The sequence below is a fragment of the Sinocyclocheilus anshuiensis genome, unplaced genomic scaffold (assembly GCF_001515605.1).
Source record: "Sinocyclocheilus anshuiensis isolate Anshui unplaced genomic scaffold, SAMN03320099.WGS_v1.1 scaffold168, whole genome shotgun sequence".
In the NCBI taxonomy this organism is placed as follows: Eukaryota; Metazoa; Chordata; class Actinopteri; order Cypriniformes; family Cyprinidae; genus Sinocyclocheilus; species Sinocyclocheilus anshuiensis.
This window is the reverse complement of record NW_015557060.1, coordinates 168,020-189,456: the sequence shown is the minus strand read 5'-3', so window position 1 is coordinate 189,456 and position 21,437 is coordinate 168,020. Positions and strand designations below refer to the sequence as shown.

General features: G+C 36.1%; 1 protein-coding gene across 2 annotated transcripts in view; it reads left to right on the top strand.

The window, feature by feature from the left end:
• The window catches only part of LOC107676485 (homeodomain-interacting protein kinase 3-like), a 64,679-nt gene extending 47,613 nt beyond the window's left edge, over positions 1–17,066 (top strand). For both annotated transcript variants that reach the window (XM_016471038.1, XM_016471037.1), the window contains exons 6-16: positions 1,977–2,161; positions 2,267–2,429; positions 6,955–7,072; positions 7,456–7,577; positions 7,684–7,820; positions 7,975–8,142; positions 10,151–10,456; positions 11,197–11,343; positions 12,821–13,050; positions 14,477–14,616; positions 16,339–17,066. In XM_016471038.1, coding sequence (XP_016326524.1) covers positions 1,977–2,161; positions 2,267–2,429; positions 6,955–7,072; positions 7,456–7,577; positions 7,684–7,820; positions 7,975–8,142; positions 10,151–10,456; positions 11,197–11,343; positions 12,821–13,050; positions 14,477–14,616; positions 16,339–16,815 — 2,193 coding nt within the window. In that variant the 3' untranslated portion in view covers positions 16,816–17,066. The remainder of the gene's footprint in view (positions 1–1,976; positions 2,162–2,266; positions 2,430–6,954; positions 7,073–7,455; positions 7,578–7,683; positions 7,821–7,974; positions 8,143–10,150; positions 10,457–11,196; positions 11,344–12,820; positions 13,051–14,476; positions 14,617–16,338) is intronic.
• The last annotated feature ends 4,371 nt before the right edge of the window (positions 17,067–21,437 follow it).

Here is a 21,437-nt window from a genome sequence, read left to right as displayed (position 1 = left end):
TGCTTTTCAACTTTTTATTTATTTATTATTTTTTTCTTGCAATTTGAAATCAGTCACTATTTGGTGGGGTAATGAGGTTGGAGATGAAAGATTGTGACCAGTGAAATACAGTTAAAACAGTAAGATTGTAAAATATTATTACAATTTAAAATAACTTTTGTATTTTCATGTATTTTAAAATGTAGTTTATTCCTGTGATGGCAATGCCGGATTTTCAGCAGCCATTTCTCCAGTCTTCAGTATAACATGATCCTTCAAAAATCATTCTATTATCAGTCCCTCCAGGATTCTGCGATCGCAGAATTTAACGCAAAATCAAACAAACTCCACATAATTCGGAGGAGCTTGCTATTTTTCTAAATTGCCGCAGATTTCCCGCATAATTTGGGCCTAGACGCGTCGTGATGTCATCGCAACAACATGCATTCAGCTAATGCTCACTTCTAACCGATCACTAAACTTCTGTTTGTGCCGTTGCTTCATCCCACTGTAAAGCGTGCATGCTATCCAAAATGCGATATGTGACATTTTTTATCAACCAGTTAAATTTGTCAACACTGCCAAGAGGCTCGCACTTTCTATGAACAACCCAAACATGGACTAGCAGCACGGAACGAGTGAAAGAGACTCGAATGAAAGTGTAAATTCACTCTCTGACACTGGGTCGCACGGCGAAAAAAAGCAAGTCAAGACAGTTTTTACATATTTTCAAATAGCCGTTCAGATTTTTGTATTCGCTATGGTGTATATCAAACCACTAAAGACTTTATACATTTTGTGTATTCTTCAAAAGTACTATTATGCTTAAAGTTCTTTTTGTTATATTATGAAATACTAACTTGCTATAAGCCATGTAAAGCTTTAAATAATTCAGTAATAGTCAGAAAATCATGGAACTTTTTTTAAACTATAGATAACATTTAAAAGAAAAAAAAAAGTCATGTTTTTTTTTTCATCATATATTTGATACACCAGGCTTTTATTGCCCATATAATGATATAATGAGAATATGGAGGGGGAAAAACAGCTCATTTTTATCCAGAAGCCCAAACTGAGCAAAAATAGCAACTTGGTACACTTATTATTTATATGGCCAAAATGTAAATTAATGTGATTTTTATAACAGTATGCAATTCAGTTCTCCTACAATAATTGCATGAACAAATACATTTTCCTCAGAACAGTGTTGTATCATTATTTGATGCATTTTAACACAATTTTTCTGATGATTTTTATCATGTTGTAGATATGTTAAGTTTTGTTCATGTTGACAATTTAGAGTCCTTAGAAATTAATGTATTAAATATGATACAGTATTATAGGGTTAAAAGGACAACACTTAATTTTCTTTTTTCATTTCTTTCAGTGTTCTCTTATTATAAATTATAGAGCCCAATGGTTCTTGAGGTTAGAAAGGCAATAAAAATGTTAGAACAATGTTGTCTGTGGTATATTTTCACTGCAAAACACCACAAGAAATGCCGCAAATTTTCAGAAAAGCCTCAGCAAAATCAGTCATTGTAGGCCGCAAAAATCAGAAAAGAAATTCAGCAAAATCCTGGAGGGACTGTAATATGCTGATTTGGTACTCAAGAAACATTTCTTGTTATTAGCAAAATGTGATGCATTTTTTAGGATTCTTTGATGAATAGAAAGTACAAAATAACATTTATTTGAAATAGTAAATACATAATTTAATGATATAAAATCTTTGTCACTTTCTGATCCATTTTAATGTGTCCTTGCTAAATAAAACTATTAATTTATTTAAAGAAGAAGAAAAGGAAAAAAAAAACTTACTAAATGATACCCATTAGAATTCTCTTAAATTGGGCTATGCTTTCTGTGTGTGCAGATACTATGTAGGCCTCAGTATGACTAACCCAACTCTTTGATTTGTCTTTTATCATCAATGTTGAAAACAGTTGTTATGACTAACCCAACCCAACTAACTGTTTTTTTTTTTTTTTTTTCAGGTGAATCTAGTGATGAATCTGGAAGGCTGTGATTTTTTGGCAGAGAAGATTGATCGTGCTGAGTTTGTGGGTTTGCTGAAGAAGATGTTGTTGATAGATGCAGAGGAAAGAATCGCCCCGAGTGATGCCCTTAGCCATCCTTTTGTTACCATGCAGCACCTGTTAGAGTTCCCCCACAGCAACCAGTAAGTGGCTTTTCATTCCTCAAACTTGTTTATGATTCATTCCTTCTGACTTTTTAGGAAAAGCTCTTTGACAGAGGTTTTGTGTTCTGAATTCTGTCTTTATAGTGTCAAATCGTGTTTTCACATTATGGACGTGTGCTGCTCACGACCAGGCAGTTATGAGTCTCTCAGTCGGACAAAGGCTCCGTTTGTCAGGACTGTCCCGGGCACTGGTGCAGTGCCCAACATTACCCTGCCCTTCTGCAAGGTGACTGGCATTCACACTCAGGTATTGAAAACATTGGCATTACTGTCAGGAACATTGCAATGCTGCTAAAACGCTTGTGAACACTTAAGATTCTTTTGTATTTTTTCCATAAAAATTAGTTCATATTTTTGCTCAGAAATGTCTTTTGACAGACATGTCACATGGCAAATTTTGTTTGCTTTCACGGTTTTCACTGTTTACTGTATACACTTCCTGTTTTCTTGTTACCCAGCAACCTTGTAAAAACTGTTTTTGTGATGCTGTCTGCAATACTTTTCAAGTGAAGGTCAAAGCATGTGTTGAGGGCCTCGAAGTTTATGTTCCTGTAGCTCAAACAGTAGGGTTTGGTTCCCAGAAATGCATTGACTGATATGATGAAGAAATAAATGACTATCGTGGCTGTCACAATGTCAGATTTTTACCTCTACTTTGGGTAAAAGTTGCATCTTTATTTTTAATAATCCCTGGGTCAGATGGTATATACACAGTGCTTCTTACTATCAAATGAAGATCCACCAATGTGCTCTTCATTCCAGAGTCTGGTATTTCTTTAACATATTTTATTTAAATTGTGCTGGTTTAAGTTTCTGTAGGAAATTATTATACTCCGCAAACACACTCAGAGTCAACAATGAATCCATTTTGGAGTTTTTACCAAAAGTAAACTTTAAAAGCCTTTTAGAGGAATTTAAATTGGTCGTTTGTGCTATTTCAACTTGTTATTCGCCAAAATAGCAAAGGGAGTTGGCATGGCGTTAAAACACCAACCAGCCAACCAACCAACCAGATTTTCACCGCACAGTTACTGTGGCCAAAGGAATTAATGATAAGTATCTACAGAAATTTAAAAAAGAGTGTCTCACAGTAGTAACTACACACTATGTTTACATGCACTAATTTTGCTGTGTTCAGAACTGGAGAAAGTCTGCACAGTATTGTCAATGTTAGTATTGAGTATAATTGTCATTTTTGCCTTGATGACATCTAAAAAGTAAACTGACAAGAGCTGACCAGTTCAGAAGATGTGAGACGTAAATAAAAGTATGTTTGTATAATATAAATACGCATATGTATTGTGCATATGCACAAGATGTTTGTGAATTAGAAAATAAGCGTTTACATGTTTAATTTGATTATTTCAGGTCTACAACACCCCTTTCAATCCGATCAAAATTTAATTAGGATAGATTGAGGTGATTACATAAATGCTTTTCAGTCTGATTAAACCATCAGTCACATTATAAACAGATTTGTTTGGATGCATGCAAACTTGCATCTTCTTCCATTTAATGAAGGCGCAGTACTGCCACTTGCTATGCTTGAGTGTCAACTGACCACTGGATTATTTTCAGTAATGTCAGCTTTCTTTGGATAAAACTGCCTGCCAAATGCATGAATGGGTTACCTTTTTGCACTTTTCTTGATGTACGTAACTGATTACATTATATTGTTACTGTTTATATAAAGTACTGCATTAGTTATCTTCTCTCACAGTTAGTTGGCTTTCTAGTTTCACAGTTAGTGGGCTTCAACAGTGCCATTATCAAGTGTATCAAGCTGGTTGCAGTCATGGCTGAAAAAAAAATTGTCGACAATATTTTAATTTTCAAATATATGTTTGATCTTTATAGGGCATGCATAATTCCTGCTTCATTTTCCCACCAGATACAGTATTACATCATCTATCCTTTCGTTTATTTCTATTCTTTTTGCTCTGTCTTGCACTCCTGTCACTTTGTTCTTTTATTGTGGCTTCTGCTTCTTGCCTTTTATTTTGTTAACGTGTGGAGAGTCACATTGACTCATTCCGCATGACATGCACCATTCAGCGCAGGTGATGACAGGCTGTCAAAACACAACTGTCACAACACACGCTGCCTCTGACGACATTTAAAATAAGCCTCAATATAATCTTTCCTCCTAAAAAGAGGCTGTCAGAAACGAGCGTTTGATGCAGTTTGTAGGATGATACGTGTTGCTGTATTTCTTTTAGCTGTCCATGTAAATGACTCTTATCACTTCTGCATTGTGATCTTTCTTGTATCTCACAAATTTGAACCCTTATTGCCGTTGTCATGGCAACATTGCTGACATCATGGCAACGTGGAGAGAGCACTCGGTTTCCAAGGAGAGACACGGCAGAAAAACTTTCTACCCACACCAAAATGACCTGAGATAACACGGAGAGATTGTTTTAATGCAATTTGATGACCCTTTAAGCATGATAGTTTGTTTTTTTCAACATAATGTGTCCCTCCTTGACTCCTTTTGCAACATTCAATTTTGCAAACTGGTAAATTGTATTAAAAGAAATGAATCTGGTCAGCTGTTTGCAATTAGCTGGAAAAGAGGAACACTGACTGTGTACCTACTGAAGGAGTTGCCCTGGTCATGTTCATACAATTTTGATCACAGCTATGCTGTTAATGCACGGTTTGTGTTATTTAGTACCTTGGAGTTATGGCTGTGATGCTTCGGAGTGTTAACTTTGATCGAAATGCATGGAAATGTGTCTATATTACCTTATAATATAGTGTAATGGAAAAAATAAATAAATTGCCCATTGCCACAGGTCTGTGATGCTTCGGAGTGTTAACTTTGATCGAAATGCATGGAAATATGTCTATATTACCTTATAATATAGTGTAATGGAAAAAATAAATAAATTGCCCATTGCCACAGGTGTATAAAATCAAACACCATGCCATGCAACCATGCATTAACAAGCATTTGTGAAAAAAAGAGTCGTTCTGAAGACCTCAGTGAAAGATGCCGCCAAGCCAGTTTGTGAAATTGTATCCCTGCTAGATATTCCACGGTCAACTGTAAGTGGTATTATTGAAAAGTGGAAGCATTTAGGAGCAGCGGCAATTCAGTCACAAAGCGGAAGACTATGTAAAGTCACAGAGCTGGGTCACTGAGTGCTGAGGTGCATGGTATGTAAAAGTCGCCACCACTTTGCTGATTCCTGAAGAGTTCCAAACTTCCACTGGCATTAATAACAACACAAAAACTAGGCGGCGGGAGCTTCATGGAATGGGTTTCCATGGCCGAGCAGCTGCATGCAAGCCTCACAACACAATGTCAAGTACAATGCCAAGTGTTAGATAGAGTGGTATAAAGCATTCCACCACTGGACTCTGAAGCAATGGAAATGTGTTCTGTGGAGTGATGAATTATGCTCCTTTATTTGTCAGTCTGATGGTCGAGTCTGGTTTTGGCGGATACCAGGAGAATGTTACCTATTTGATTGCATTGTGCCAACTGTAAAGGTATGGGGCTGTTTTTCAGGGGTTGAGCTAGACCCCTTACTTCCAGTGAAGGGAAATCTTAATGCTTTAGCATACCAAGACATTTTGGACAATGCTATGATTCTTTGGAACACTTTGGGGAAGGGCCTTTTCTGTTCCAGCATGACTCCAGCATGAGTCCCAGTGCAAAAAACAAAGTCCATAAAATATGGTTGGAAGAGTTTGGCATGGAAAAACTTGACTGGTCCGCACAGAGCCCTGAACTCAACCCCATCGAACGCCTTTGGGATGAACTGACACAGAGATTGCAAGCCAGGCTTTCTCGTCCAACATCATTGCCTGACCTCACTAATGCTCTACTGGATGAACGGGCTAAAATTCCCACAGAAACACTTTATAATCTTGTGGAAAGCCTTTCCAGAAGAGTGGAAGCTGTTTTAGCTGAAAAGCTTGGCCAGCTCCTTATTAATGTCTATGTAATTAAAATGTCATGTCATTTTCCTGTTGCTTATAATGGTCAGGTGTCCCACTACTTTTCCCCATATAGTGTATAGCTGTACATATAGCTGCACAACATATATTTAAGTATAAAGTGCAATAAAAGGCATTAATTAAACAATAAATAATAATAATAATAAAGCTTGATAACAACAAATTATCTTGTTCAGAAGTCGTCTGTTGCTTCATTATACATCAGTGATGTCTTGTGCATCATATTGTGCATGACTCCTTATACATCAGCAACTTCCTATTAAGAACCAAGCAAATTAACTTTTGACATAATTCTAATAAACTTTATATTTATTTTCATTTACATATTATGTGGACTTGTGGCAAACACAAAACAATTCTGTAATGTTAAATAGCTTCATCAGGGCAGTACTGATGTTCTGTCTATTAATGCTGTGTTGCCCCCTATTGGACATATGAATGCAGTTCACTTTAATGTGTGTCCTAACAAATATCCTTTGTTGCACCTTTATTTCAAGGAACAAAAGATAATGGCTACCAAAGTATACAGCGAGGTTACAGTTTTTTTTTTGTTTTTTTTTTGTGTTTGCACCTACAGTGCACAGTACTTGATCAAAAATGTACTGAAAATGTATAGTGACTACATGGTTTAAGGTAGTTTTAGGGTTAGGTTCAGAGTTAATACCTAGTTATTACCCAGTTATTACACAGTAATTACATAGTATGCAAATGCAGAACAGGAATGTGCAACTGAATATCACTCATTTAAACTTTATCTTTTAGACTGTATGTTCTGATTTTTCTCTTTTCTTCTCATTCTGTAGGCTTTAGCCTCATCCGCTCCTTCAGTGATGCATCCTGGAATACCTCTCCAGGCAGGAAGTGCTCAGTTTGGTGACTCTTTTCAACAGGCGCTTATTCTCTGTCCCCCAACCTTGCAAGGTACTACTGTGTGTGTGTGTGTGTGTGTGTGTGTGTGTGTTTAAACAATAATACATGTCAGTGTTGTTTAAGTATCATTGAGATACTATTATAGTTTTGTTAATATTTTGAACTATTTTTTTTTTTCTTTTTTCATTTTAATTTATAGTTAATGAGTCAGTGTTTTAGGTCATTTTGTTGTGTTTTAGTTATTTTGTCGTTATGTTATTTGTCTATAATGTTTTAATATTTTTTTGTTATTTTACTAATTCAGCTTCAAATGAAAATAATAGTTTTATTTTTTAAATTATTTTATTTAATTATTATTGTTTTTTGCTTCCCCCCCACCCCCAAGTAATGAAAATTGTTTTAGTTAATGACAATAAACCTGCCTCATGTCACAGGTCTCCCACCCAACCCAAAAAAGCCAACGGGATACTCGGTGCGTATGGACAGTACAGTACCACTGGTGACACAAGCCTCTGCCATCCAACCTCTACAGATCAGACCAGGGGTCATTACACAGGTAAAGGGATTTCTAAGGTGGAGACATGGCTACCCTTTTGTTATTTATCTGTAACATAAAGTTAAGCTGTTTTTTTTTTTTCAACTTGTTTTATCGTTTTTTACAGCAAGCATGGTCAAGTCGTGCCCAGCAGATCCTGGTGCCCACCTGGCCTCAGGTGGCTCCGGTGGCACCTGTGGTGCCTTCAGCAACAACAATGGCCTCAGAAACGGTGGCAGGTCCACAAAGACTAGCGGATTGGGGGTGGGTGAAACGAGTCTCTCTGTCATTGTATAGCAGTATGTGCTGCTATATTTATCTCTCAATTGTTCTGATGTTGTAATACGTTTCAGACTCTTGCGTGAGTCATCTTTCTTTATGCACTTTGAAAGGCTCTGTTTCTCTTTATCTATTGCAGGAAAGTTCATTCCCTTGGCAACCATTACAGCTCCATGATGCCCCACCACCAGCCACTGTTAACCAACTCAATGGCCATGTCAGCTCACCAGCCTATCAGCATAGGGATCGCTCATGTGGTGTGGCCACAGCCAGCTGCTAACAAGAGAAATAAACCATATTCAAACAGGTTAGTCCACACATCATATCCAGACACTCGGTTGATGTATGAAGGACTGGAAGTGCCACTTAAAATCAAAATTTGAAGTAACCAATTATCAAGTAATTAATTAAAACAGGTTATGAAATCACTGTACAGTATTACAAATAAATGCACATTTTTAAAAACTGTAAATATGCAGTTGATTATAAAAAATAATGTGCTTAAATTGTTTATTGCATTGCACTGCATTTTTTTTTTTTTTTAGATTTCAGGTTTATGACAAGACATTACTCTTATGAATCAATACATTGGTCAATTTGTAAGTTGTTTTGTTTGTTTGTTTTAATTGTATTTATTTCAAGTTTATTAAACTATGTAAGTTTGAATAAATAAATAATTGCAATTGATAAGTAAATGGGCATTGATCAGACAAATGGACATCAAAATTTTAAGTACAATGCAAAAATGGAAAATGCAAATTATGTTATTGAATGTTTCAAATATGATAGTGGATATATAAATTTAGCTATACACTGCTTTTTAAACAAATTAGCACATTTTAAATGGAACTTTTCCCAAGTTATACTTCCATATAAAATTAAGTATTATGATAAGATAATATATTATTTTCAAAAATGTGTTTTTTTCTATCATAATACTTAACACATTAGCCACTTTAATGGGTTTAAAAATGAAGGTTTTTATTAGTATTTAAAAAATAAAAAGTAAATAATCACTACATTTTGACCAGTAAATTGATGTTATTTTAAATGTTAAAGAGTATAATTACATAATTTTTTTTTACATAAAAAATGCCATTGAACATTTAGTCACAAAGCACTTAAATAACTTTTGACATGATGTTACTTTTTTTGACACACACCTTTCACCCACAATACACTCTGTTTGCATCCATTACTCAGCTTCCAAACACATTTTTATTGGTTAATTTGTAAAGAAAATGAATACAGTTTATTTTTTAAAATGCAAATATGGTAAATAAATAAACCTCTAAATATTCATTAAAAATACATCAATCAATAAATATATCAGCATTTCTTTACATAATCATTTTACAAGCAACTTTGCAATTAGCATTTCAAAGTTGAACACTTTTGTCTTTTGGTAAATGTTGGTGGAGATTTCAGTACCGAAACACACTTTAACAACATTAAAGGCACAATATGTAATTTTCGCCGCTGGAGGGCACGTATTCAAAATAAACAAAGAGACAAAGGCGTAGTTTAATGACGCCGTGACTGAGTGTGGAATCATGGGAGTTGACGTCTTCATCCCCACAGCCGATGCAATCCGACGGGACTCGGGCAGAAATCATGTTCATGGATGAGCTAATGATTTATTAACGTAGTAGAATGAAGCAGGGTGAGGCTGAAAGCCATCGAAGCGAAACGAGGCCGCTGAACGAGTGTGACACACGGTTAGAAAGCAGCGGTGCTTTTATTATGCCACAGTCGACCGCTTCCGCTCCTTCCGGTCATGCGTATGTGGGAAAAAAGCAGCACTGTTTTATCAAACTATATACATTTGAAAGTTCTGTTATAATGCTACTCTGTGTGGTCGTCACCGGTCTATTAAAACGCACAACATATTAAAGCGTCTTTGGTGTTTCCATGTTTTCTACAAAACAAAACCGGAAATCGAGGGGTTATGACGTCATTGGCAGGTGACACAATGACACTATGGACACGGTCCGTGTCACTAGTTAAAATAGCTTATTTCTCTGGATTTAAACATTCTTAGACACATTTGGGAACATGTAAGTACACAAGTCAGCAAAATATATAACACTGTTCTAGTGGTTTTTGGATATTTTAATAAAAAAATCTTACATATTGTGCCTTTAATCAAGAAGTCAGTTTATTGTTCTGTCACTGAATTTATTTGTTTACTTTGTTATTTTCAAATTAATTTTAATTTAAGTCACACACTTTGCCCATCAGCAAGCAACATCGGTTATTACGTTCTTGCCATGCCTACCTATGCTCATCTAATTCATCATTATCATCCCCACCAGAAGTAACAACTTCATGCACAGCTCCAATTCCCAAAACTCATCATGCCAGTCCCCAAAGATGGTAGACAGTGTCAAAAACACAGAGGAGGAGGCAGCGGATTGTGTAGTGGAGGCGGAGTCAGAGGCGGTGCCAGAGGAGGAGCCTGTGTGCTGTAAAGCAGAACCAGAGTATGAGGACTCAACTGTGTCTCAGAAGCAGAGACAGACCATTGTGATCGCCGACTCTCCGAGCCCTGCAGGCAGTGTCATCAGTATCAGCAGTGGAACAGATGAGGAGGGGCCGGACACTCAAAAACATTCACTAGAGTGAGTTCACTTTCTGATATATGTCTGGATGTTTTAAAGAAAAAAAAAATCCATCAGCATTTATTCACCCGTATGTTGCTCTCAAATTTATTTATTTAATGACGCCAAAGATGGAAGCAAGATTTGAAGATTTTTCCTCACAAAAATGACTGGAAACCAAATGTGTCCGTCTATGTTTGGCCATATTTTACATCTCCTTCAGTTTACAGTGTGACAAGGTGAAGAAGAGATAACAGATTCAAAAAAAAAAAAAAAGAATTAAGTGATCTATAAAAGGTTTCAGCATTACGATACTGCACTACTTTAAATTTAGTAGACCTGAGCTGATTTTAATAAATTGGGGCTTAAGTTTTCATTATAAATCATTAGCGAGATGGCATTTCAGCTGAACTGTATATGTGATAAATGGCTTGTAAAGGCAGTATATGTATAATGTACAATAAAATGGCCATTCAATTTAAGAGGAATATTGCCCTATAAAGTTAAAAAAGTTCAATTTGAAGTTAAAAGGTGCATTTCTGTCACTGTTGTGAACTAACCACCACACAAAATATAAAGAGCTTCCGGAGTCAACTGTCCAAAACGGGCCTAAACCAGTCAATGTACCAGCACAAAAACACACTCAGCTAAACACAGCCTAATTATCGTTATTAACAAAATCACAGTAAATATTGACTTTTTTGTCAATGTTGCACACCCTTAAAAGGCAGTGTTTAAAAAGTATACACACTTTATTTCAGGTGCAAGGGTAGCCCGGAGTGTGAGGCATGTCAGAGCACACTGAATATGGAGCGTGTGTGTTCCCTTAGCAGTCCCGATTCAACCCTTAGCACCAGTTCATCTGCTTCAGAACAGTCCAGCGCCTCCCCCTGCAAGAGACCCAACAGGTTTGACCTTCATACATGCACATATTTACTAGTATTCTGAGGACTTAAGGCCTGTTCACACTATAACCAATATTGGTGTGATATATGAATGGCTGTTCAAACGGACACAAACATTTGCATGCCATCAGTGTAATTTTTTAAGCAATATTCTAGTGGTGTGATCTCTTTTCCATCACACTGCAAGGAAAACTGGTCAACCAAAAGGATTTGTGCTTTTGGTCACATTCCCAGAGCTGCTGCTGTTACTTAATACTGCAACTTGGTGGTGCTCAGGAACAGACTTTTTGCTAAGCAACAGTAAATAGCAAAGAAACAATCCAGAAGTGGCTCCCCTTCTCTGTCCTCTTGTATTTGGTGTTGTTTCATAAACACCAATCAAATCTGAACGGCTGGTTGAAAACATCTAATACTATTTGACTTATTTTCTTCTCTGAGACAAGTGGATTCTAGAAATGAAAAGTTACGTAGTGCTTTGTGTACACTGGCGTAACCAATGTATTTTTGCATTTTCATTTAGCCCTTCTGCAGTTGAACAGATAAAATGCCCGCAAAAAACAAATTTTTGTGACATTCAACATGTTTTTGGTGTGAATACACCTATAGTCTAGAATTCCACTTTGTTTGTATAAAGCTCCAAACTTCTACTGTTTATATAAAGCTTTATAATTTACCATTGCTAACCAAATCTACATATAAGAAAACCTTTTTAAATAGTAAAATCAACAACCCTCAATTTGAAATGCTAAACTTTGTTCTCAAGATACTTCACTAACTTGAACATGTAAATGACAATCAATTCATTGTTGCATACTGCATAATATATTTAAAAAAATATATATATATATTTATTTATTTATTTATTTTCCCAGGATTGTTTGATAAATAAAACAGTTAAAAAGGACAGTGTTTACTCAAAATAAAAATTTTGTTACAATATACACTACAATTCAGAAGTTTGGGGTCAGTATTTTTTATTTATTTAAATTTTTTTATAAATTAATACTTTTATTCAACAAGGATGTGTTAAATGGATAAAAAGTGATTGTAAAGACTTATATTGTTAGAAAAAATATATATTTTGAATAAATGCTGTTCTTTTTAACTTTTTATTAAACAAAGATCAGTTTCAACACTGATAATAATCCAGCATATTAGAATGATTTCTGAAGGATCATGTGACACTGAAGGCTGGAGTTATGGCTGATGAAAATTCATTGTTGCGTCACAGAAATAAATTATATTTTAAAATAGGAAGCCAGTATTAGAAATTGCAATATTTCACAAAATTACGGTTTCTTCTGTATTTTTGATAAAAAAAAATCTTACTGATCCCAAACTTTTGAATGGCAGTGAGTATATAAACACACACACAAATTAAAAAAAGGTATGTAGTGTTCTATTCCAAGCACTCTTTTTCAGTGAGTATGTTTGTGTGTGCTATGAGTGTCTGAGTACTATTTATTTGATCTTTGTTCAGTATGTCAGAAGATGAGCGTGAGAGTGGATGTGATACGGTAGACGGCTCGCCCGCGTCTGTGTCCTCCTGTCGAGCTGACAGCCCCTTCCTGGAGGCCACCTATATCAATGACAACAACCAGAACTGCAAAGCCAATGGAACCACAGAGGCTGAGTCCACCAAGCTGCCCGTCCGCACCATGGTGGTGCCGCCCATGCGGGTTCAGAATAATAAGCCGATGGGCCGCACAGGTAACAAATCTAATGTATAATGTATATAAAACTAATGTATATTTTCAGGATTGAGAATTGGTGAAAAATTTAATTTCCAAAACTGAAATTACACCTTGCATATTATTTAAAGGCCAGGTTATGGTATTATAATCTTAAACTTTAAATTCATTTAAATTTAAATTAGTTTTAGGGCTGCCCTTGACTAAAGATTTTTCTGGTCGACTAGTAGTCGTTCGTTTTTAGCATTAGTCGACTAATCGCACATTTATTAATAACCCATTTAAATCATTATAATGAGCCTTTAATTGCCTATATAGCTTAATAATCACTAAAGCACACGCATGAAGCTTGCCACAGCGCACTTCAGAAGCTAATGATTATGAATGTGTCAGGGAAAACCAGTAAGGAGGCTGCATTAAAATTTTAATAATGTATTGATACACTAGTGCTTTCTTTGTTTTCAGCATAAGAGATGAAGTCGGCGACACTGACTCTTCTTCTCTACAGTAGTGGATGCTCCCGTATGCATGTTTCACACGGATTACATAATTGGAGAATATTTGTTTTCCATTTGAATTGGTTCATTTGAAAGTAGACATTTCGCTCTCTATAGATATATTTTTCATGTCTGTAAGGCAAATATACACAGAGTTTCTGAGTTTCGCGCTCAGGTTCACAGAGACCGAGACGGCAGAAAGCTCATCCTGTTTGCTTTAATTATTTTACAAAAGCGCAATGTTTCGTTGATATTGTGAGTGCACACAAATAAACGTAGAGTCTTTACAGTTTCGAAAGATATATTACTCTTATCTGTATGACCGACAATGAGGGCAAGAGCAAGTGTCCACACTGGCGCCTCCATCTGTCCTGCAATGAGCGCTACTGTTCAGCTTCCTCACTCTGCAGACATTTGAATAGCGCATATTTTTCTAGGTTAACATTAGATTGAGCGGCCATGTAAAGTTTTTACTACTTGCATATTTCAGATGATAAGCCATTTTTGAGGTCGATGAATGATGATGAGCATTTGGATGTCCTGCCCGGTGTACTGTATTACCACAAAGACCAGCCATTAAAGATCTGTCCATCACCGACTGCGTGACTTTACCTTTGTTTTTTTTGTTTTTCTGCGACTAATAAAACTAACGATTAGTCGACTATTAGGGGGCAGCCCTAATTAGTTTAACTTCAAATTCAACTTCTATTTTCAAATACCAGGTTTACTCCAAGCTAATGCATTTGATCTAAGTGCAAGAAAACAGAGCAATGCTAACTATTTGATTTGCCGATAATTTTTTTTTTTTTGTGTTAATGAACAAGTCATTTTTCCATCTGTTGTTCTGAATCCCTTTTGCAAGAAGTTTAAACGTATCAAGCACAATTTCATGAGGCATCTAAGGAGTGTTGCCTAAGTTTGCCTACTCTTTCCATCATCTACTTATAGAGCCATCATGCCCACCCAAAGGCCGCAGTGGTTCCAACAGACAGCCGCCCTACTCTACGTTACTGGTGAATCGCCAACAGAAGACAGCACAGGCTTTCGCGCCCCTGCAGCCCTCTCAACAGCAGCTCCCCTTTGGACAGGTCAGTTCCGTGTCATTTGATCGGTTGTTGTATAGTCAGCTAGATATTAAGATACGTTGTAGTAGTAGTACTAATGCAACTAATAAATATATTAGAAGTAAAAAGTAAATAAATAAAAAGAAGCTGAGATGTGTGAATAAAAAAAAGTGTTCAAAAATGATTGATGCCTTTTCACAGTGAGCATGAATTTTGCCACATATTTTACCACCACATTTAAGTAGAAGCACTGTAAACAATATGAAAATAAAAAATTATTAAATTACATTAATAATTGTTTAAAAACATATTTAGGGATTTACGATATTATCAGAACGCTATCGGAATTGGCCGATAAAGGCTTCAAATGTAAACATCGGCATTGGCTGATTTGAAAAAAAAAAAAAATGCTGATATGCCTTGCTGATAAGACGGATAGCTCATAGACGGATGTGCTCAGGGTGTGATAGTGATAAGATCACGTCAGCAGAGTGGTCATTCTTGAAGCAAACTTTTGCCTGAATGATGATTCGATTCACTGTTTTGGATCGCCATATTTAATTTGAGAATGCACGTACAGAACAACGCGTCCAGTGTGCGAGAGAGTCAAAAGTTACTAGCGTGCAGTAGCAACAGCAGCAGCCTCCCCCATCCTGTAAGGCGTTTTATTTACTTAGGGGGCGCTGTTGGCCTAGTCGTAATAAAATAAAAGTAAAATAAACAAATATCATTAAGATACTTGTGTTTCTGAATAAAGCAGTATCAATGTCATAAAATCACGAGTCTGTTTTGATTTAAAGGTCAGAAGCTATAGCAGGGGTGGCGAACTCCGGTCCTGGAGAGCCGCAGCCCTGCAGAGTTCAGCTCCAACCCTAATTAAAACTCACCTGCCTGTAGCTTCCTAGTAATCGTTCAGACCTTGATTAGCTTGTTCAGGTGTGTTTGATTAGGGTTGAAGCGAAACTCTGCAGGGCTGCGGCTCTCCAGGACCGACGTTCGCTATAGCTTACATTAATAAAAATCACAAACATGAATTAATTTACTATATACAGATTTATTGAGTAATATGTAATATATTTTTTTCAAATGAATTATGAAAACTTAAATATAGGTTTTTAGAATTTTTACAGCTCTTTTGCTTTAGACCAGTGGTTTTCAAACTTGTTCCTGGGGACCCACAGCTCTGCACATTTTGCATGTCTCCCTAATTTACACACCTGATTCAGATCATCAGCTCATTAGGAAAGAGCTCCATGAACTCAAATGAGTATGTCAGATAAGGGAGACCTGCAAAATGTGCAGAGCAGTGGGTCCCGAGGAACATGATTGAAAACCACTGCTTTAGACCATCTATTAATGTTAAATCCACAAATAAAATGTTAAGGTTTCAACTGCATCTGTCTGAGAAACAAAAAACAGCTGAGATTGATTTTATTACAGTTATTTTCATGGCTTTCAATGTACTCGCATTAAAAAAGAACTTTAATTAAGTTTATTACTTCTAACAAATAAGTTTTTGCTCAAAACTAAGGAAAATATATGTCAGTATCGGCATCGGCTATCGACCAAAATTATTTGAAAAATATCGGCATATCGGCAAAAATCTAATAACGTGCATCCCTAACATTATTCAATTTAATCTTTAGCAAATTCCAAATTGAATACCTTCTTTATATACTGTACATTTTTTAAATAATTGATCGCCACTTGCGTTTTTTGGAATAAACTGATTGGTTTGTGCTCTAGGTCCAGCATTATGGGTCGTCCCACCAGGAGTGGAACGGCAACTACAGCCACCGCCGGCCTCAAGCGTTCATCCCGCCCACCATTCATGGCCACACATTCACACTGCCTCATGGCAGTCCCACCCACACAGCCCACCCTCCTCAAACACACCTGGGTGTTCACCCTCACACCCAGCCGACTTTACTGTCCTACCCCCCTTCAGGGCCCCTGGTGACAAATGCCTCAATGGCCCACCTCTTGGCTTCACCTGGGGCGACACGGAATCACGTCTTTCAGCCGGCTTATGGCCTCTCCCATCCGGCGGGACACCTTGTGCACCAGGTCACTGTGGGTCTCAGCCGCCTCTTGCCCTCTCCAACCCTCCACCCTCAAGGCCAATTCAAGCCTCTGTTCCCCCCACACTCCTTCATCGCATCACCTGCATATGCAGGCTTCCCGCTTAGTCCCACCAAACTAAACCAGTACCCGTACATCTGAGACTCGCTCTGCAACCCTCTGGAGGGCCGCCGACACGGACGTAACATCAGGCTCTCTGTAGAAGCCACATACCACCTGGTTCTCGCACCTAAAGCCATGGCGCAAGAGAGAAAGAAAGTAGTTTCTTTGAATCACGTAGACTTAATTGAGTGCAATTAAAATGAACTTTAAAAGAGGAAAGGTTTGGAAAGTCTTTAGCAAGTAGGTAAAGAAAGCGCACGGTTGAGAAGCAAGCGATTGGATAAATAATACAATTAAAAAAACTGTTTTGCACATTTGATACATCACCTTATCGGATTTTCAGATCTTCAGATTTTAGCGCTCCTCTAATGAAAATCAACAACGGACGGTGTCCAAAATCATGTGATGGTCAACTTATTTTTATACATTGCCTTTACCTTGTATACAACACGTTTGTTTGTAAAGACAGCCCTGTATGTTGTTCACAACATAAAATGTGTCCACTTGCCGTGTTTTCTTGCGTTCCAAATATTTGTACTTTTCTCTGCGTCTTTGGTGTCGTTTGGAATGGAGTCGTTCGTCACATGCTGCATGTGTTGCATGATGTTGATCAGAGAGAAGCTTGTAGGGGCTCTTGACGTGTCTAGAGGCTCGCTGCATTGTTGTCCCCAGCCATAGTGCCTTATATATCGGCAGTCGTTCGTGTTCTAGTACACTATCTCTCTATATACAATGTGTTTGTGTGCGTACGTGTCCTGGACTGCAGCAATTGCAATTCAAATCAGTCCGTGCATTTTTTGTGTGTGCGTGTGTATATGTATTACGTATATATACACACTGGTGTATTATTTTATGCATAGATTGGCATCAATGTACTGCATTGCACAAACTGCAGTGCTTATTTTTGGATCCAATGTATATTTGAGATGTAGTGAGTTAATGTTTGCGTTATTTCTTCGGAAGACGGCATGTTTTTGCTGCTGCAAACGCTTGCTGTTGGATTTGTTCTGATTCTCATTTTTTTCGTTATCTTAAATTAACTAGTTGTGTAGAGGATACAATGAATTTCTATTCAGAAAAATCGACAAAACTAACAGTATTTGTACTGTTTAGTAAAACTGCAATACAATCTATATAGTTTGTTTTTCTTTTTGTCTGTGTATTTAGTTCTTTGGGTTTGTGTGTGTTTGTGTTTGCTGTGGTGGGCATGGCTTCGACTAGATGAAGACACAAATGCAAATATCGGTCTTTGATTCAGGTTCATGGATTCATCTTAGCCTGAGCAGACCATGCAGTATTTGATGTATAGACACATATGAGTATATATCTAATAGAGCTAGTTTATTTAGTGCTGAAGCTTGACACGGTGTGTTTAAGGTGTGCAATTCTCATTTATGCATGTGTGAATCTATTTTTTTTCTTAATTATATCATTATATCATATGTTGAAAGCTTGTTGGTGTCAACTGCATTTTATACATTCCGTCAGGGAGAAATAAATATATTGTGTTTGATTAAAAATTTACTATTTTACCCAGTATTTCTGTGATAGGAATTATGCTTACGAATGTTAGCTTAGCAACATGCAACCCTCTACATTGCGACTAAATCTTACTCTGGGTGACTAAATAATGTCTAACCTTAGCCATTGGCTAATAAATTCTTAGATTTCACTCACCAGTATGTGTGTGAGAGGCGTTCAACACAGATTTGAGTGTTTGTGTGTGTGTGTGTGTGCGTGTGTGTGTGTGTGTGTGTAAAATAGTATATCAGTCTGGCGAGTAAACAAATCAATTTACTAGCCAATGGCGATTATATTGCCAAGGTGTGCGTAGAGGGTTGAACATGCTAACATTACACTATTGAAATCAACTGCGGGCCTAGCCTATTCACAAGTCGTTTGTATGAATTAGAGAGTTACTGCATATGTAAAACTTACTATATCGGCTGTGTATGAAGGCAGTAGACAGCAAAGCAGCTCGTTAGGTTTTGGAACAGAGCCATTTCTCTGAGCAAGGTAGCTACTCTTTCTGCATAGACCTCACGTATACTGTAGTAATTATAGTCATGGGGTAAATTTCTAAAACTGTATTTAAAAAATGGCTGAGGTTATGTTTAGGTTTTTGAACAAGTAATAAGTCGTATCATCTATCTTGAATGTATCATAGACAAGCTGCTATATATTGATTGCCACTTCAGATAGCTGTGAAATTAGATTAGACTAGTTCATATCTGCATTCGTTTATTTGTATGGGTCTCTCTGATTGCCTAAACTAGAAGTGGATTTTGATTTTGAGTAAATTTTTTGCTTCAATGTTTGGAGTGTCATTGTAACTACTGTATTGCTGATATTGGACATTTAGAATTGTTTTTCTTTTTTTCAAATCAGTATGGTATCTTCATGGCTGTTCTGGCTCATCACTGCATATTAATGGATGTGTTTGTGTAACTTAATTTTTGTTTACCTGCTTATCTGTATATTAACGTTTACCTGCGTATCTGTTTTTGACTTGTAATAGCTTGCAGGATTGATTTAACTTTATCCAAATTAACAGTTCTTCTGCAGTGTTTCAGAAATACAAACATCGCTATTTTCGTTAAGGTTTTTTTTTTTTCTCCTCTTTTCTTTTCTCGGTTAATATGATAATCAACCCCATAACCTCATACCACTGAGCACTTATTAAAACGCTAGTGTGCAGTACATGGCCATGTTTTGATATACAGTGTTGTGATTAAATGAATTTCGTGTCCAACTGAATTGTGATTTTATTAATGTTTGTCATTTGAAAGTTGAGAACATGTTTTTAACAAATTATCACTGATGTCAGCTGGTATGTTATATTCATGTCTGGTCATGTCATGTATTTTTTCTTCTTTTTTTTTTGTGAGCAGTGTAAGCAACACTGTGTGTGCCTTGATTGAGATATTGGTAATGACACATTCACTTTGCAAAACCAAGTATTCAGCTCACCCACTGACCAGCCCAAATATAAGAAAGAGCAAACAGTATAACTTTCCATTCCAGGGATCGAAATGGTTATATACACTTTTAAATAAATAAATAATCATATATGCATTCATTTGAGTTAATAATCACTAATATATGTCTATTTAATCTTAACCAGCTAATTCTAACATTTTTGACTTTGTAATTTCAATCTTTGCGTAAAGAATGTAATATATTGCACCCTGTGCATGTTTCGATCCCTGTGAAATGTCACCAGCATTTAGCCTGAATACATCCAGTGTCAATATAGAAAAGACTGTACTCGACACTTTCAGTATTTATTGTATGTTCATATTTAAACAAATTCAAGTTGATATGGATGATTTCTGTTGAACTTTTTTTCTATTAACAGCATTCAGTAAACATTAATGCCACCGTTTTAATGACATTCAATGCTTTTATGCATTTATTTTTTATAATTATTATTTTGGAAGTAATGTATTGGCAAAATTACATCCGTTTTTTTTTTTTTGTGAATTATTTTACCTAAAATATTTACCATTCAACCTGAAATTGACTTCCCGGTATGTGCTTTGTAATCTGTGTATAGAAGTTCCATGGTTTATAGCATATTTTACAATCTATCAAATAAGTTATTTCACACTGCAAGTTATGGATTTCATGTTTCAATTACTTAAATTTCACTGTTTTGATATTTGTAGACTTTTATGGCTTTTTTTGTTTAGGGTTTTGTTTCATTTGCTTATTTGATTTGATTTGATGCTACTTTGGTTTGTCACATAGCACTTGCACTGTGCAATATTTAACAGTATGAGGACTGGGGAAATGTAACCCTTTGGATATAATGTCTTTACAGAGTGTAATTGATGTTTCCTCTCTAGTTCTCAGTGAATAAAGATGTGACCAAGCCTTCTTTACTTAGTCACATTAAACAGAATTTCCAGGTGACTTTTGGTGAGTGAATAAGAATTCATGGTGTTTTATTGTCAAGGTTCACTTTGAATACAAAAGAAAAATAAAGCAGAAAAAAAATTATTGTTGCAACCCTTTCTAATTTTATTACTTATGGAAACAATATATAGCAGGTATCTTTGCAGTACATAACATGAGATGTTCATCTTTCAAAATGTGTAATTTTTGGTCTGTCTGTCTGTCTATGCACACTCACAACTGTGCTTCAATCCGCAACAGGTAACAAATTTGAAATTACAATTCTTATAATGTTTTTGAAAGACATCTCATGCTCACCAGTGCACAAACGTTTGATAAAAAATACAGTAAAACAGCATTTTTGTGAAGTATTAACTTTAAATTTACTTTATCATTCTAATATGCTGATTTGTTGTATACATACATGTACACATAAATACATCTCTCTCTCTCTCTCTCTCTCTCTCTATATATATATATATATATATATATATATATATATACATTTTGTTTTGTTTTTTGCTTAATATTTATGTGGAAACCATGATGCTTTTTTAAAAAATGGACAGAATTTAGAATTAGAAATCTTTTGTAAAATTATAAATGTATTCACTAAATGTAATGCATCTTTGCTGTATATATATGTATATTCATACTTACATATATATATGCATATAAATGCATTCATACATATACGTATATGTGACCCTGGACCACAAAACCAGTCTTGAGTTGCTGGGGTATATTTATATTGGGGTATATTT